Source organism: Sturnira hondurensis, unplaced genomic scaffold, assembly GCF_014824575.4.
Source record: "Sturnira hondurensis isolate 20B ecotype Veracruz unplaced genomic scaffold, ASM1482457v3 Scaffold0005329, whole genome shotgun sequence".
Lineage (NCBI taxonomy): Eukaryota > Metazoa > Chordata > Mammalia > Chiroptera > Phyllostomidae > Sturnira > Sturnira hondurensis.
In genome coordinates, this window is record NW_028077960.1 from 3,287,541 (window position 1) to 3,305,263 (window position 17,723).

Consider the following 17,723-nt stretch of genomic DNA (forward strand, 5'->3'; position numbering starts at 1 on the left):
TCATTTGGGACATATTTCTTTGTCTCTCCATTTTGACTGCCTCCCTGTGTTTGTTTCTATGTATTAGGAAGAACTGGTGTATCTCCCAGTCTTGGTAGAGTGGTCTTATGTAGTAGGTGTCCTGTATGGCCCAGTGACACAGTCTCCCTGGTTACCCGATCTAGGTACTCCAGGTGTGCTCCCCAAGTGGGCTGTATGCACCCTCTTATTACAGTTAAGCCTTGATTGTTGTCAGAATGTCAATGGGAGGGATTTATCCCCATACCAATCAGGTATGAAAAGTGGCTGCCATCATAGTGGAGGATCTGCTCTGCAGGGGCAAAGCCCATGGAGAAGGACTTGCTTCAGCAGGGTTTTGGTGCCCCTGAGTTTACCTCTTGTGTGTGTCACTCATTGAGGTGCTTTAAGGTGGGCTGATGCTCTCCACTGGGTGTGCTGGCTCTAGGGCCTCCCAGGAGGTGTTGGCCCAGGTCTACTGCTGCCTGTATCCTTCTCTGGGGCCATCCAGCAAGAAATATGGGGCAAGACCAAATTGCTAACCAAGGTTGGCTGCCTCTAGTGCTGGGCCTGGGGCTACTTAGCAAGAAGTACAGTGCTTACTAAGGCCAGATGCTGCTTGTTTGAGAGATTTTAGTAAAGTCTTAAGCATGAGCCAAAATAGGCTATTTGTATGGAAAAGCCACTGGAAACGGCTTCAGTGGGCCTGCAAGTTGGATCAGGTGGTGATCTCAGGGAATCAATCACTAGGACAGAGTGAACAGTGTTAATCCAATTGATGGAGACTCAGATATGGCCCTGCCTGTAGCTTTGTGGAAGTAGAGCTCTGCAAAGGAACAATGGTTTCTGCCAGCACTTCTGTCTACGTGAAAGCTACCCCTCCTGATGCAGACAATTCAATTCCTCCCCATATGTCCCTGATGTCTTTTGATCTGCTGCCCCAGCACTGAAGCTCATGGTGAGTGAGTCGAGTAAGTCCATGTGGGCCCTTTAAGAGGAACACCCGTGACTCCAGGAGCCCTCCATTTTACTCAGCCACAATCCCTACTTGTTTTCAGAGTCAGAAGTTATGGGGACTTATCTTCCTGGCATTGAAACCCTGGGCCAGGGAGCTTGGTGTGGGGATGGGACCCCTCAATCCTTGTGGGGAGGGACCTCCACAGCTGAGATAACATTACAATTTTTAATGGCCACACATGGGTAGGGGGGCCAACCTATTTGGCATTTCTGCTCCTACCAGTCTTGTCATGACTTCTTCTGTATATCATTAGTTACAGCACTTCTGTTTAGCTAGATGCAGGTGGTTTTCAATGATGTTGTTCTATAGTTTAGTTATCATTTTGATGTTGTTGTGGAAAGGTGTGAGCACTGCATTCACCTATGTTGTCATCTTGACTGGAAGCTCAGAGTGAAATATTTTCATATTTCAAAAACAGATCCCTTTTAGGAGTGACAGATGTGTTGAGGTTATAACCTTGGAAGGGGTAGCTCAGCTGTCGAGAAGGTTGGGAGAGGTGAGGGAATCAAAGAACTGAGAGTCCTGGGTATTGATTAGATCATCAACATGGATGTTGAATGTGTACCTATGGAGTTTAAGGTTGGTGCCAGGAGTTGGAAAGGGCAGGGGAAAAGATTACTTTGGGAGGTCAGAAGATAGCAGCAATCAAGATGGACAAGGGGGTGTATCTGGATGAAAAGAACTTCAGAGGAGCAGAGCTTCTGCAGGATGTAGAAGGGGAACCATTAGGGAGTTCAAAGTCAACTCTACCAACATTACTACCATTTTCACTGACATCCTTCCAGTGGAGGAATGGAACACAGCAAAGTCGTTTAATTTGGAATGCCTTGTTATAGGACTTGCCACAAGGAGGTGCTGTCAGTACTGGGAAAACTGGAAAGCCATCTTCCAAGCAGTCCCTGGAGGCGGGGAAAGTATGTCTCACCTTGAGCTCTGAGGACTCCTAGGGGTGTTGTGAGATATTGCAAGGAGCTCAGCATCTTGCACAGCTGGCTGCATTTAACTGTAGAGAGATTTTTTAATGTATACAAATCTTTAAAAAAAAGAAAAAAGCCAAGTTCTTAAATCTACTTAAAACTTTACTGCATTATTCAAAGGCTTTAGTTATCATGTATTTTCTCAACAAAAGTACAGCTACTGTCCATCACATAGGATTTGATTACATTTTCTCCAGGGCAAAAGTATTCTTCATAACTGCAGGTTTTGAGAGTTGATTGGTAACATCGTACTTAAGAAGTTTCTCCCAGAATCACTTTTTGTAAGAAAAATGGCATAGTTATGGAGAACAGAGAGCTGGAGTCAGAATTGTAGCAGTGGTAGTTACCATAGTATTCATTTTCATTATTGTCAGCATTTGGGTATTTATTGTGCACCAGAAACTGATCTGAACAGTGCACATAAATGTACTAATTTATTCCCTTCATAATATTATGATATAGGTACTATCATTAGTATCATGCGACAGAAAAATAGTGCCCAGAGAGGTTAGGTCATTTGCTCAAGGCCACCTGGTTGAGCAGATGGTGGTGGTGGAGGTGGTGGGATGAACCTGAATTTCATCTTTCCCCTAACCAGAATAGTCCAGGTTATCCAGTAGGAGAAAACACCTCTGAATATCAGTAGCTTAACTCAACAGACATTACCAGTTCTATGCAGGCCTGGGCTTATTCTGTTAACTCAGGGGTCCAGGGCAGGCTGCCATGTTTCATTTTGACAGATGCTTTCACCATCATGATCACTGATTACCAGGCAGGCAAGAGTATGCTACAATGTCTGTAACTGAAATGAAATGTGGCTGCTTGAAAATGATACAAATCACTTTTCACATTTCATTGGCCAGAGCAAGTAACACGCCATCCCCAATTTTAAGGTAGAAATGTACTCCTGCCATGAGCTTAGAAGAAGGCAAACCCAACTGTTTGGTATTACCACAAACACTCAGACTCTGGGCAGGTCATGCCTCACTTAGCCTAGTTTCCCCACCCCCACAATGAGCATAATCATTTTGTAAGGATCCCTTGTCCTAAGAATCAAATAGGGATATTAGTTACTGTTATGAGGCAGAATGGTTGCATCCAACCAAAAATTTCTATCAACTGAAAATATTAGTCCCATCACAGGGTGGCTGTGTAGCCCTCCATGCAAGAGCTGTCTGTGGATTAACCTTTATTACTCATGCAGCTGAGGTCATGAAGGAGATAATTTTCATCTAAATCAACAATATGCCATTGTCATAGTCCCAGTGCTGGCTAGAAAGCTCAGTCTGGAATTACCAGCTGTCCAAGTTTATGTTGAAAGCTTGTGCCTACTTTACCTTAAGCACCTGAGGGGCATGGTGAGTGCTCCTCCCTCTAGACTGTTGAAGCTCTCAGTTCATCAGGACTGTATACTCGGCTCCTCATAGTTTCACTCTACAGACTCTCCCCGGGATGTCTGCTAATAAGCTATGCCACAGAAACTCCTTACCAACCAAGGAATGACAGCACTGCAGGTAGGACCAAAAAATACCCTTAAAAAGAGTACTTCCTAGAGTTCCATGCAAACGATAACAGCATTGCCGGATCACTTGCTGACTCTTTTCCCATGGGTTGATTTTTAGGTCGTTCGTCCTCTTCCTCGCCCCTCTGATACACTACCAGGATTGTCAAACACATTTTCACCAGGGGCCACATCAGCCTCTCAGTTGTCTTCAAAGAGCTGAATGTCACCTTAAGACTGTATAAATGTAACTACTCCTTAACAGTTAAGCGAGAGCTCAGCGCTGCCATCGGATAGAAACAAGGTGCCAGGCCGGATAAAACAAGGTGGAAGGCTGGGTTCAGCCTGTGGGCCTTGTATTTGCCACCCGTCGACTAGGCTGTAAACTTTGTTAAGAGTCGGATGACCATGCTTTCAAAACTGGGTTTTACATCAGGTGTCAGCGGGTGTTGCACACAGCAGATCCTCAATAAATGTTCGCTGCATGAAAATGCTTCTTAAGATTCTTCTAATGAATTAATATATGGCAACTTCCTTGTAGAATTTAGTGTCTAACTGGCAATTAGGCTAAACTTTAGGCCCTGAGATTTTATGAAGCTAAAGTAAGGCTAAAGTGGGGGAGGGGAATAGAAGGGCCAGAAAAGGAGGATATTCCAGGCAGAGGGAGCAGATGTACAGGTAGAAAGGCTCAGAGAAATATGGAGCATGGGGAGTGTATCAGTTAGCCTGGAAAGTTAAAACTGTAGGTTAGAGAGATGTTGGAGCTAGATGCCAGTAGAGGTCTAAGGTCAAAATACAGAAGGGAGTAATAGCAGGGCTTCCGTGGAAACAATGAAAAAATGGCACGAAAGAGGCAGTGATGCCCTGGCTGGTGTGGGTGAGTGGACTGAGTGCTGGCCTGGTCACCAGTTCAATTCCCAGTCAGGGTTTTATGCCTAGGTTGCCAACCAGGTCCCCCGCTGAGGGCATGGGAGAGGCAGTGCATTGATATATTACACACCAGTTTCTCTCCCTCTCTTTCTCCTTCCTTTCCCCATTCTCTAAGAATAAAGAAATAAACCAAAAATTTAAGAAAGAGGCAGTGATGTATTAAGTTCTGCAAACAAGAGCTCCAGCGACTGAAAGGCAGGATGAGTGGAGAAAATACATTATGCTCCTAAAGCTTCCTCTTATGGGCCCCACCCCGTCTCACTTAGCTACCCTGACACACACGTCTCAGTTTTCTAAGGCCAAAAGAGCAGAGGAACTCAGCCTCACCTGTCACGTGGCCAGAAGCGCCCACAGCACGTGATCTACCTCGAGTTTGGCCAATCAGCCACTGCAGGGGCGGGGACGCGAAGTCCAAAGGGCGGGAGCATTAGTTGAGGCCTCTTCTTCTCGCGAGTTTTGCCGCCATCACGCCTCAGCCGCCCACGACTTGGAGTGAGGGTCTCGCGAGGCTTGGGCGCTGCGGCGGTAGGAGGAGGACAGGGAAGGACGGAGCGGAGCCACTGCTACCTCCTGCGCTCACTCCCTCGCGCATTCACCCGCCCCCTCCCTCCCTCCCTCCCCTTCCCCAGCCCTGGCCCAGTCGCTTTTCGATCTTCTACTGAGAGGATGTTGGGCTCCTCGCTCCCCAGCGCCCTGGCCCTCTCGCTGTTGCTGGTCTCTGGCTCCCTCCTCCCAGGGCCGGGCGTCGCTCAGAACGGTAAGCGGGGTGCCGGGGGCGGGCTGGGGCCTGAGGAGGTGCCGGAGCAAAGGGAAGGGGGCTGGTGGGCTGCGGACCGGCGGTGAGGAGAGGCCGGCCGGGAGTTGGAGGCGCGGGTGCGAGAGCCGGAGACGCTGTCCGAGACGTGGGGGCGTCGATCACAGCCTGAGGTGTATTGCTGGCTGAGAGGCGCTACGTCTTGGGGCTTGTCTCTCTGAGTCGGGAGAGGACACCCAGGAAGCCGAGGTGAGAAGCTGAGTCGCGGGGGCGGATGAGGAGGGGGCGCAGCTTTTAAAGAGACGGCCTGAGATTGGCATTTGTGTTTAAGGAGAGGGGAGTGGTGTCGGCAGGATCCGCAGAAGAACCGGGATCCCGGGCGTAGGAGTCCTGTAGGATTATGCTGGGGCCCCGTAAGACAGGTGACATCCTTAAATAAGGGAGGCGTTGCGGGGAATGGAGTCCAGAATGTTGAGCAGAGTACGAGAGCGCTGAGGAGGGGTGAAGAATCAGGGAGCGGTGGAGGTGGAGGGGAGGTGGGCGGAAAGCTAAGGTGGTGGATTGACTGCGGGAGGGGATCTGCAAAAAGAAGCAGCAGTGGCTCTAAACGAGATGAGGGAAGAGAGCTGGGTTTGCTGGGGAGGGTGGAATGTTGGGCACTCTAGGGTAGTGGTAGGGGGAGCAAAAGGAGTTTCTAAATAAGGAGAGGAAAAATGAGCAGAGGATAGGAGTAAGGGTTGTAACTGAGGAAGGGGAATATTTATTGGGGGAAGACAGGAAGTATGGGAAGGGAGGAAAATGCAGGGAGTCGAGGGTCTCAGGTTGCAGTGTGGAGCGAGTATTAAGGAAGGGAGCAGCTGATGGTGGCAAGCGCTTATGATACTGTCTGGGCCTCTGGGAGGGCAGCGGCACTAATTTGGAACTGCAGCGGTAGGATTGAGGACAGTGACTGGAGAGAGGGAGATGAAGGAAGTGGGTTTTTAAGGTCTAAAAGTTGCAAGACAGGAGAAAGATTATTCCTGGGGAACATGAAAGTAGTAGCTGGGATGTATGCAGGGTACAGTGGAAACCAGAGAATTGGATTTTGAACCGAAGTTATTTAAAGAAGATAGAGAAAAAAAGATTCTGATTGTTGAAGGCGTGTGTTACAATTCAGCCAAGGTATTGTGAACCGATTTCTGCTTTTGGTGGAAACAGCCTTTAAGAGGTTTAAAAATATTTTTATAGGAAAGAATTTATGAGAAGTCAATCATGGAGAGTAAACTGTAGATTGTCTTTGCTAATCCTTCAGTGTTTCTTCGTTGTTATGCTAGAACTATTTGAAATTACTGTTGTTGGAATAGCTGAAGTTTAAATGACTTTAATTTAAAAAGATATCAATAATAGAGCCAATGGATTTAACATTCTAAGGAGAATACAGGCTCAAGATGCTGAAGATTACAGTGAAAATATATCTTATAAACGACTGAAAAAGCATCATTGGTTAAATGTTTGTTGTATCAAATTTTACTAGTCAAATCCTATGTATGCTTGATGGCCTTGAATTATCATTGCATGGGTCAGGCACTAAATATGTTAAGTATTATTGGGTATTTTTCCTGTCCCCCTCCCCCCCCAAAGCGTGAGGCCACTGTGGAAGGCAGGGAAGAGTTAGACTGATTTATCTTACCAGTTTTTATAGTTGGTGTGTTAACAATATGACTTAAAGAAGCCTAATATTCATTTCAGCTATTTGATTTGTGGAAATAACTTTGATATCATTTGGAGTGGTTCATCTTAACATGTTTAATCTCTGCTGGCATGGTATCTTTCAATGACTGATAATACAGCAGGATTTTAGTTTCTTAGTAACTACAGTGAAGTTTTTGGATAGACCTTCAAAGACTCATCTGGCTGTTCTCAGTGATATGTGTTCTACGTAAGGCATAGTGCAGCATTTCCCTTGCAATGAGCTTCAGTTCAGTCATGTGACGTGACTGATGACTTGAAGCTGAGTTTGTAGTTGACCCAAATGAATGTAAGTTTAATTCAAGGAAGAAATGGCTATTATTTGAGTTTGAATCCACATTGACAAGGATGCTTTTTTTTAAAATGTAGCTTTCTGTAACATAATAAAATTCAAGCTTTCGATTGGTAATAGCCCTGCAGTAGTCTGACCTTCTGTCATGGAGTTTCTATTCTCTTACAGTGCTTCAGAAATAGATATGATTTTCTGTACGATGTTGACATGTTAGAAGTGTTAGGTTATTTATTTAAAATGATGACTTTTTAAAAAACCCAAACCTACATGTTTTTGGATTGGGTATGTGGTAGTGTAAATTGAGTATAGATGTTTTTCAAAAGGTCTCTTTCATTATTTCTAGAATAAAGAACTCAAACTAGATGATCTTGGAGGTCTCTTCCAGCTGTGACCCACTACTGTAGAGATTCAAGGCTTTCATTCAGATTCTGTTTACTACCCAACTATTTAAACTCACAGGGTCACAGTTTCAAGAAAATCCTCTAAGGTGTTGGTTTTTGTATGTAATAAGATAAATGTAGTTCATTTTAAAGGAAGAAACTTGTCCTAAAATGTAACCTTTCTGTTAAGACCTTCTTTAAAAATGTTTAGACTAAAATTAAAATGAAGTTTAAACCAAGCAGGATTATATGGTAATGAAGAACAGAGACTTTGGATCCTGGTAGACCCGGATTCGAGTCCCATCTCTCTGTAGCTGAGTTACCTTGAGTAAAGTGCTCACTACTTCCAAGCCTCAGTTTTATCATCTAACTGAGTGTAAAATGGGGTTTATGACTGTGCCAGTCCCACAGAGATGATTGAGGATTAAGTGATATAATGGCTATCAAGCACTTAGATTTCTGCCTGGCATATAGTCTCAGGGAGCAAATTTTTCCTATATGAAATACTTGGTACTCTATGGTACTGTAATGTAACGTGCTGCATTCCTTTATGTAGCATTATTGTGCTGTATGCACTAAATGTTTGCTCTCTATAGCAAATAAGTGTTAGCTATTACTACTATTATCCTTTAAAAAGAAGCATTATTAGTTATTTTTGTTCATGTGTACATTGAACACTTACTTAATTGTTAATACTGTCATCTTTATTCAATTTAAGTAGGCTATTTGAAGGCTCCAGAGAGATTTGCACATTTGCATATGTAACTTTAAGTGACCAAATTCTGGTGAGGCAGTTTTATTTCTCTTTCATTGGGGGATTGCATGGCTTTCTTATTCTCTCGGTGAACTAAATATGTTTCCATAGAATCTCACTGTTGTGGATAAGAGAAGTAGCAGTAGTACCCCCCACACAGTGGAAGTGTTGGAGATTTTAGCTGATGAGTGAATGTGGAGTGAAGTGTAAAAATATAAGAAATATATAGTGAAAATTAAATAGGATAATTAACAGAGTTAAGTGGGAGAAAATAAAGAGACTAATGAGCTAAATTTCAAGAAGCCATTTTGCTTGGGTGGTACTAGATAGTGAATATTGTCCTTTGTAAGAATGCCAGTATTTGCATTTGATAATTAATTAATCTTTTGTCAAGGGATGTTTGCATCAGTGGTTGACAGTTTTCTCTCCTTGAGTACATTTTTAGGTGTGTATTTGCTATTGATCGTATATCTCCCCTTTGGGTAAATTGAAATGGGCAACAGAAGACAGGTTATCTATGGTAGCTGTATACAAATGAGATGTTAGGTGTCAAGCAACATATTTTAACGTAATCCAAATAAAAATTTAAAAAACCAGAAGAAATAGTTCGCCTTCAAATAAAGTATTTTCAAAGGAAATCATAAGCCTCCAGACTCTCATGTGAGACCACAGTGTCACTACTGACATAATGGAGCAGCCAAGCATGAGAAATTGGTCAGGTATCTGGGGTAGAAAGTCTGTGTTTACTACATCAGGACCTGTTGCTGGGCTCTTAGTCTTTGTTTTTCAAGGTTACTGGATCCATATTAGAGATACAGGTGGTTATTTTTGTGTTGCTAGACTTAATAGGTCTGACATTGTATGAATTACACAAATCCTAGTGAGAAATTAGACTATTTTTTCTTGAAGGAATCCCTTTATTTTTCTCATTAATACAGTTTTGATGTGAAATATTTTCACTTGTTGAGTATACATTAACAAAAGATAAAATGTTATTCTTATTTTTATTTTTTAATAAAAAATTATTTAAATGGGACTACAAAGATAACCATGTATGATTAGAAACATACTCTGTCAATTTGGACACTGCTTCTCATTTATTTAGTTTGAGGTACTTATTTCATATGTAAAATCTGAAACTTTGCTGAATGTATATAATGTTTTTTTTACAAGACAATTTGGTAAGGAAATTAGGTGCTAATCTCTACAAATGACATATGTAGAGAAACTATGGGTGGCTGTTAAATGTCATGCAGGAGATGTTCAGTAAAAGTTTAAATAAAGTTATACAACAGTGTTTTGGAAGAAGTGACTTATGTGAAAAATATTCTGATGCATTCTATTCAGTTGTTTACAGTGCGAACATAGTCTGGGCAGGATCAGAAGTAGAGGATGAAATTGTAAGAAAAAGTGAAAGAGAAGAAAGGCTATGGTAGTACAAGGAGAAAAACAGGAAGCAAGAATGAAGAATGAATTTTCTTTTGAGGAGTATCTGGATAAATAGAATATCAGAAAGACTAAATAGATCAAGAACTTCCAAAGTGAATTCACACATCAAAATTAAAATAATAGTGCAAAATCGCCTCATGTGAACACTTGATTTGGTTTTCACTCTGCCTCTTTAAAGAAAACATTTTATATGAATTTTTTAAAACGCCATCAATGGTATTGAGTTTAATTTTAAGCATCTTGGAGAAATGCTTTTAAAAATTTTGTGAAGTTTGTGGACTTTTTTCCCAGAATTCTCAATTTTAGTTGGTCAGGATTAGCTTTGGGAAGACAGGAAACCTCTCTGGTAAAATTAGTTGATTATAAACTGTTACATTTCATAGGCATAAACATCATCGAATTTAACGTGAAATACAGTGGGGATCCTATATAAAAATGTTAACCCAGAATTTTGACATTTAAATTTTAAAAATTGAATAGATGCATAAGTAAAATACAGCGTTTATTCAGTGTAGGAGAGGAAGTCAAGATTTATATATAATTTCAATGTACTGCTATCTAAAATTGAAATTAGGCTAACTTTGTTTGCTTTTGTATATGTACAAAATATGCATTCATTAATCAAACCTTGTTAATTTGAGATTTTTTTCAGAACTTGTAATTGTGTTCGTGTGAAAATGGGGTTTACTGAATATTCAGAGAATTTAAGTATCTATTTATTTGCATATAGTAAGTTAGTGGGGGACACAATTAATGTTCCTCAGGCACACACTGTTGTTTGTGTGCGTTTGTTTGTTATTTTTGTTGAGGTTCAGATAAAAAAACCACAACTCAGTCTTTCTTACCTCTTCATTAAAGCAGATTGTGTTAAGTTTCTTATATTAAAAAGTACTAAATGCTATACTTTTAGCATTTAGACCAGAGCATTCCTCTTTCCAAATCATAATTACTTGAACCTTATGATATGCTTTATGGCATTTTATAGAAGTATATCAATTTAGATATGCTTTCCTTCACTTGGTTTATCTAGGTTTATATCATTGTTACACTCCAAGTATTGCTTCAAATTGAGTATACCATGAATTGTAAATGAGATGATGTGAAATCACTCAGAAAGTGTCAGTGTTCTATATATTATGTGAGGTTCTATTATTAGAAAACATTAAGTTTCAAATTCTACCAATAGTTTTCCTCATGTCCCAATGTATACTCACATTATGAAAGTGGTTAAATATAAAATACAAGACAAAATCTCAAGTCCTTTTCTGATAGAATAACAAGACAAAGTGTTCTATCCGCTAAGAAAAGAAAAGGTAAAAGTATGCTTGTATATATAAATTATTTTGCCATTGAGTCTTCTTTTCTTCCTGATTATATTTGAAAACCACTGGACTAGATGATATCTAAATTCCCCTCCAGTTCTAAAATTACACAACTATTGATCTTGCAGCTTAGATACTGCCTCTAATGGGTATAGGACCGAGAGAGAGAATACTTTCTGTTTTAATAAGTTTTTAGAAACTAGATTTTCAGAAATAATGAAAATTGAGGCTTGCATGTTTTGAATCCAACTGCCTGTAAATCTACTTCAGACAGTACTTGTCGTTCTTGTTTCAAGAAAGGCAGAATGGTGTCTGTTACAGAGATCTCATATTGTGAATTAAACAGTTAAATGAAAATCACTGCTAGGTAGGTGTTTGTGTTCTCTCTGTTGATTGAAAAATAGTTGACTGTTGAAGAGACAATGATTTGTGTTTATGTTATCCTTTGAGGAGTTTTTTTTCTGTTTATGACTTAGTTTCTTTCCTTTATGTATTTTTTAAATACTTCTAAATCTAATTAATTGTAGTTGAACAAAGCAGCCCAAGTGTTACCTACCTGAATTAAATCTCAGGAAGTTCCTAGCTTGATATTCTTTATAAACAATGTGTAAAAGTCTCAATTTTGCACTTATTCATGATACTTATTTGTATCTGTTAGGTAGGTCCATTTCCTTGCCTTTTTTTAAAATTTTTTTTTTTAGAACAGCAAACATGTAAAAAGTAGAGTAAGTAATGTAATAAACTTCCATATAATCATCACCTAGTTTCAACAGTTATCAGACACATCCTTACTGCTTATTTATTTAAAAGTAACCTGAAAAGTTAACATTATAAACTAAAAGTTTTAGGTGCTGCAGTGTATTAATAAAATAGAAATAATTTGGTTCACTTGCAATCGTGTTGAAATGACGTTAAAAATATAAAAGCTGCCCTGGCTGGTGTAGCTCAGTGGATTGAGCACGGGCCTGCGAACCACAGAACCACACAATCGTAGTTCGATTCCCAGTCAGGGCACATGCCTGGGTTGCAGGCCAGTTCCCAGCCGGGGACACACGAGAGGCAACCATACATTGATATTCCTCTCCTTCTCTCCTTCCCTTCCCCTCTAAAGATAAATAAATAAAATCTTTAAAATATATATATAAAAGCGGTTTAGAAGAAGGCTTTCAAAGTTTTGTGACCCAGATAGAGAAATAGATTTTATTTGTGTGTAAGGATGTGCAGAATACATAATGTTTTATGAAACAGTACCTGTTCTTACTTTGTAGTGTATTTGAAGAAAACTGTTATGACCTTCTAAACTGATATCATAATTCATTGGCGGTGAGACTCATTTTTGAAAAACAGCATTTTCAAGTACTTAATTTTATTTGTTTGTTTGTTTTTGTTTTATGCTTTACATGCTAGGTAGTATGGAACACTGATGATTTTTGTAAACACAGTAAAGATCTTCATGGGACAATTATCAGTAACATCAGCTTGTACCATTACTGGTCATTATTAGTAAAGAAAATACAGCATTATTGAATTAATACATTAGCCATTAGTTATATTGATTTTTTTACTCTGTTTGAATTTGGGAAAACAGGGAAGCTACAGTAATTTGAATATCATAATCAAAGCACAAGTTTTCCAGTATGTATAGTTGTCCTTTCTTTTACATTAGAGCTTATGTTTTTTATTCCCTTGCCCCTGCCTTGAGTTATTATTGGTTGGATATGGGGGCTGGGAGTACTGTTTATTCCCAGCTGCACGCTTACTCTGATGCTGTCGTCTGAGATGCATTTCTGGTGAGTACAAAATGACTTGAACACTGGCCAAGGGAAGGGAAGGGAGGGAGAGGGAAAGGAGAACTATCATCACTGAAGAACCATTTGATTTTCATGTTTAAGATTCTGGAGATTATTTTTTCATTTCTAGACATTGCTTCTTGAAGGGAAAAAGGCAGTAAGATGTCTTGTGTTGGCAACTCTTTGTGAAATAACTTCTCAATTCATAGGTTGAAGGAATGGACTATATTTAATTTAGGATTTTTTGATTGAAGGAATATGTTAAACTTAGGAGTTTCTAATCATACGAGTTTAGCAGATTGGAAGCCATTGTGGAGCAACTAGAAAAAAATAGCACAGCAGCTCCAGCATTGAAATTATATTTGCTAATGCTGAATTGCTAATCATTCATCAAGGAAGATGAAATAAATGGCCTTAATGCAAACCAGGGAACTGCTACCTGGAAAAGAGCAACTATAAAGAGGTTTTCAATGACTTGTAGTGAATCATAATTGAATTACCCTTAGACACATAATGTAGTGATCGCATATCGAAATTATGGTACTGTCAACAGTGTAAATGTTTCCAACCACATTTAGGGAAAGACACAGATAATTCTAAATTGATGGTAGCAGAAAATTTAGGAGAAAAGATTGAAGAGCTAAATTTAGGAAAAGGGAGCACTGGGGGGATGTGATGATCTATTAATACCTTCTAGGTAGCAGTGTAAATGAAGTAAGGGAATTACGCAGTCTCCAAAGTTGGATGGGCTGTATCAAAGAGCAATGGCCTAGAGCACAAGGAAGAAAAGCGTAGGATTAGTATTAAATAGATGATTTTAATGAAACTAGCAGAACAGTAGAGTTACTTGCACTCATTGTCAAAGCCATTATAAATAGGGCAAAGAACTGGTTGAGAGGGTCATATAAAAAGGGGTTATCTCTCTTTTTTTTCTATATGGTACAGTAGTCCCCCTTATCTCTGGGGGATATGTTTCAAGGGGAGAGACCCCCAGTGTATTCCTGAAACTGAATAGTACTAAACCCTACTGAGCTTCTAAACAAATACAGTAATTCCCCTTTAACCATGGTTTCATGTTCCTTGGTTTTATTTATCCATGGTCTACAGCAGTCTGAAAATATGAAAAGTAAAATTCCCAAAATTCATATATTTTAAACTGTGCACTCCTCTGAGTAAAGTGATTGCAGTCTCACACCATCCTGCCCCATCTCTCCCAGAATGTGAATCATCCCTTTGAGCAGCATATCCATACTGTATGTGCAACCCATCAGTCACTTGGTAGTACTGTACTGTTTTTTCCTATACATACATACCTATGATAAAGTTTAATTTATAAGTTAGGCAATTTCATGGATATAAGATTCATTCTTACAGTAGGTTTTAGCGATGTTAGCATATGATTTTTTTCCTTTCCTTACTAAATTAAAAACTTCCACCTTTTCATTTAAAGGAGACACTTGAAGGCTTCTCTTTGGAATATTCGAATTGCCAGCGTCCTTACGCTTGCACTTTGGAGGTTTCTTGAATACAAGCTCTGTGATACTGGGACAGTCCATCTAGTAACCTAGATGGCTGGTGGGTTGCACGTAAAACATGGATGTGCTGGTCAAAGGGATGACTCATGTCCTGGGAGAGATGGGCAGGGTAGTGTGAGATTTCATCACACCACTCAGGAGAGTGTGCAGTTTAAAACTAAGCAACTGTTTATCTGAAATTTTCCATTTAACATTTTTAGATTGCTGTTGACCATGTGTAACTGAAACCAAGGAAAGTGAAGCTGTGGTGAAGTGGGGCTACTGGGCTTGTTTTAGGAGCTCAGTAGGAGAAAACCTTTATGGAAATGAATATGGAATGAAACAGACTTTCTAGAAATTTTGCAGGATCAGAAATTAGTTTTTAACTGTGTAGTTCTATGATTATGAATTCAAGAAAAATGGTAGACTAACTTTGGAATTCATTTTAATGAATTTCAGTTCCATCTGTAATACTTAAAACAGGATTTTATTTATTATAGCCATCATAAGTAACTTCTTTTTGTTCGGTTACCAAAAACCTACGCTATGAATTATTTCCAACCCGTGTTTAACTCACAGAAGTATAAGTTTCATGAAGGTTCATTCACTGGACCGGAAGGAACCTAGTAAAAGTTTAACCTTTGGCTCTTAGAAACTAGGCTTTTTCTTTTTTATGGGAAATGTCAGCTATTAAGAAAGCATTATCATCTGTGAAAGAACATTTCCAAAATTCTGCTGTGATAGAAGCTCAGTTGTTTTTCTTTTTTTTTTTAAGATTTTATTTATTTATTCTTAGAGGGGAAGAGACAGGGAAAGAGATGGAGAGAAACATGAAGCAACTATCAGTTACCTTGTACACACCCTGGCCCGGGATTGAACCCGCAACCAGGCATATGCCCTGACCAGGAATCATCCTGCAACCTTTTGCTTTTCTGGATGATGCCTGACCAACTAAACTATACTAATCAGAGCGCTCAGTTTGTTCTTTATGAGTGGGAGCTGGGACTGTGATACTTTGATAGAGATGGCGGGGCTCGCTTTGATTAGTTCCCAGAGTGTAGAGTTGCCAGATAGAATGCAGGACACCCAGTTATATTTATATTTCAGATGAACATTGAAGAACTTTTATTTACTAACTATGGCAGCCTTAAAGGATGTCTTTTTTATTGTTGTTGTTGCTATTTTGGCAGTCCGTTTAGAACTTAAGTGACACCAAGCCTTGTAATTTTGTGAGTTTTTCTGTATTAAAATAAATTTTTTAAAGCAGATTTAATATTCTATCAGGTGGACTGTCCTGTTATCACAGTAATTGTGTTCCAGTAACCCTTGTTTTTCTTAATAGTGACCCCAAAGTGTAAGAGTAGTGATGCTGGCAATTTGCATATTCCAGATTCATGTTACACTGCCAGTTTTATAGGAGAAAACATAGTGTAGAATAGTATTGTTTTCTGGTTATGACACTTTCTTTTTTTCTTCCGATTCTGCTACTTTATATTTCATAGAGTAAGTTTTTTCATTTATTCTGTAAAAATTAAACTTGTTCTCAGGAATGATGTGGCAGAGGGCATCGGGCTGGTTTCTAAAAAATTTTTTTTTATTTGCAATTCCTCTTTTCTCTTTTTGCCAAAAATATTGGAAAGTTTAGGGACTAATGCCTGAAAGTATATAATGAAGATTTTTCTGAGGTTGTTGGTTCAAGGATTATCCTTTTTCAGATTTTTGCATGGGGGCCTGTAATATATTTGCTTTCTTGGCTTGGAAGTTATGAATAGAAATGTGCCTGATCACACCCTTTTCCTCCTAATGGGTTCAGAATAATTTTCACTTGCTGAATTATAACCACCTGATATTTAGAGAGTCAGAGAAAGTAGATGTTGGTTCTGCAGACCAGGGATGTGATTTCTTTACAGTTAAATTTTGGTACTAAGAAAAATGTTTTCCTGAGCTTTATTATAAAGCCTCTTAGCCAAAGATTGTCACTGTTTATCAGTAATTCAATGTAAGAAATATACTTCCTGTCCCTTTTTTGTGAGTTGGGGTGAGGTGGCTATAAGAAAAACAGGAATTGAATAATGTAATAGGTTCCAGGATGAATGATATTACATAACATAAAGTATAATCAAAATTATACTTCTATGTATTTGAAATATATTTAAGGCAACTCTAAGAAGTATTAAAAATAACTTATAGTTTTTATGAAACTAGAAATTAGTATAGTTTAAATTTGGTGCTTAAACTCTATTGGAGACAGTATTACATCATAAATAAATTGATATACTGTCACCATTATAAATGTAAAATGTAAATTTTAAAAACTGTGTTAAAAAGGTCATTATCTGGGACAATGTAGTTGAGTAGAAAGGGCACTGGATTTGGCAGTAGCCCAAATCCTGTTTCCATTTCAGTTCCTATGGTTTCTGTTTTTTAAATTAGTATCACCCTTAATCCATAGAGTTTTTATTAGATTAAGTGATATTGTATGGAAAACTGCTCTTTAAAATGCTATGTTGTAAAATGGCATGTATGTATAGCTTCGAGTTGTGAGGCCTGGTACTTATAAACTGTTTACCTTTAATAGATTAACTGCAACTCTGGTGGTTCATAGGAAAGTGAAGAGGAAAATAAAGTACTAAAGAGAAGGACCAGATTATTTCAAGGTTAGTTTTTCTGACAAATGATGACTATATCATAAAATGCACATTTCAGATGCCTGTTAGCAGACCAGCTTTTTCACTGAATTATCCACCTCTGCTAGGCAAGTTCAGTATTGAATTTCTGTAATTTTTGAAGTTTGCTTCCCAGTACTGTTCTCATCTCAAGTTAAATCTGGTTATAGGGACACCCTGTTACTCCTCATCCCCTGTTGCCTTCCTCCCTCAGATAGGTGACAGAAAGTTAAGTATCTGGTGGGTTTTTTTCCATAACACATTTTTGTAACTTCCCTTTATTATTCTGATGTGAAATTCACTATGTTATTAAGGAAATATATAATGACCTAAATGTAATATAAAGGGGGAAATAACTTACAGTGAGATACTTAGTCTATAAATAAATGCTCAGGCATAGCTACAGAAGAAGACAGTGAAGTTTATATCTGTGGATGTGACAGCTACAAACGCTGAGTGATACAGCTGTGCTGTAGTGGTGGATCAGTTACTACAGGGGGCATTGCTGTTGATGATGTGATTTTGTGAAAAGGTGAACGACTCTTGGTAAAGTTCCAAATGAAACAAAGTACAGTCTTTCTTCACTTTACACAGTAATTGCATTCCTGGAAAACTGAGTGATGATTAAAACCATGCAAGAGATACATTATG

At 39.1% G+C, this 17,723-nt stretch overlaps 1 protein-coding gene across 2 annotated transcripts in view; it reads left to right on the plus strand.

The window, feature by feature from the left end:
* The first annotated feature begins 4,896 nt into the window (after nt 1–4,896).
* NPTN (neuroplastin) overlaps nt 4,897–17,723 on the plus strand; it is a 66,345-nt gene continuing 53,518 nt past the window's right edge. The window contains exon 1 of one of the 2 annotated variants that reach the window (XM_037047079.1): nt 4,897–5,180. In XM_037047079.1, coding sequence (XP_036902974.1) covers nt 5,090–5,180 — 91 coding nt within the window. In that variant the 5' untranslated portion in view covers nt 4,897–5,089. The remainder of the gene's footprint in view (nt 5,181–17,723) is intronic. The other variant, XM_037047078.1, reaches the window with a different exon arrangement.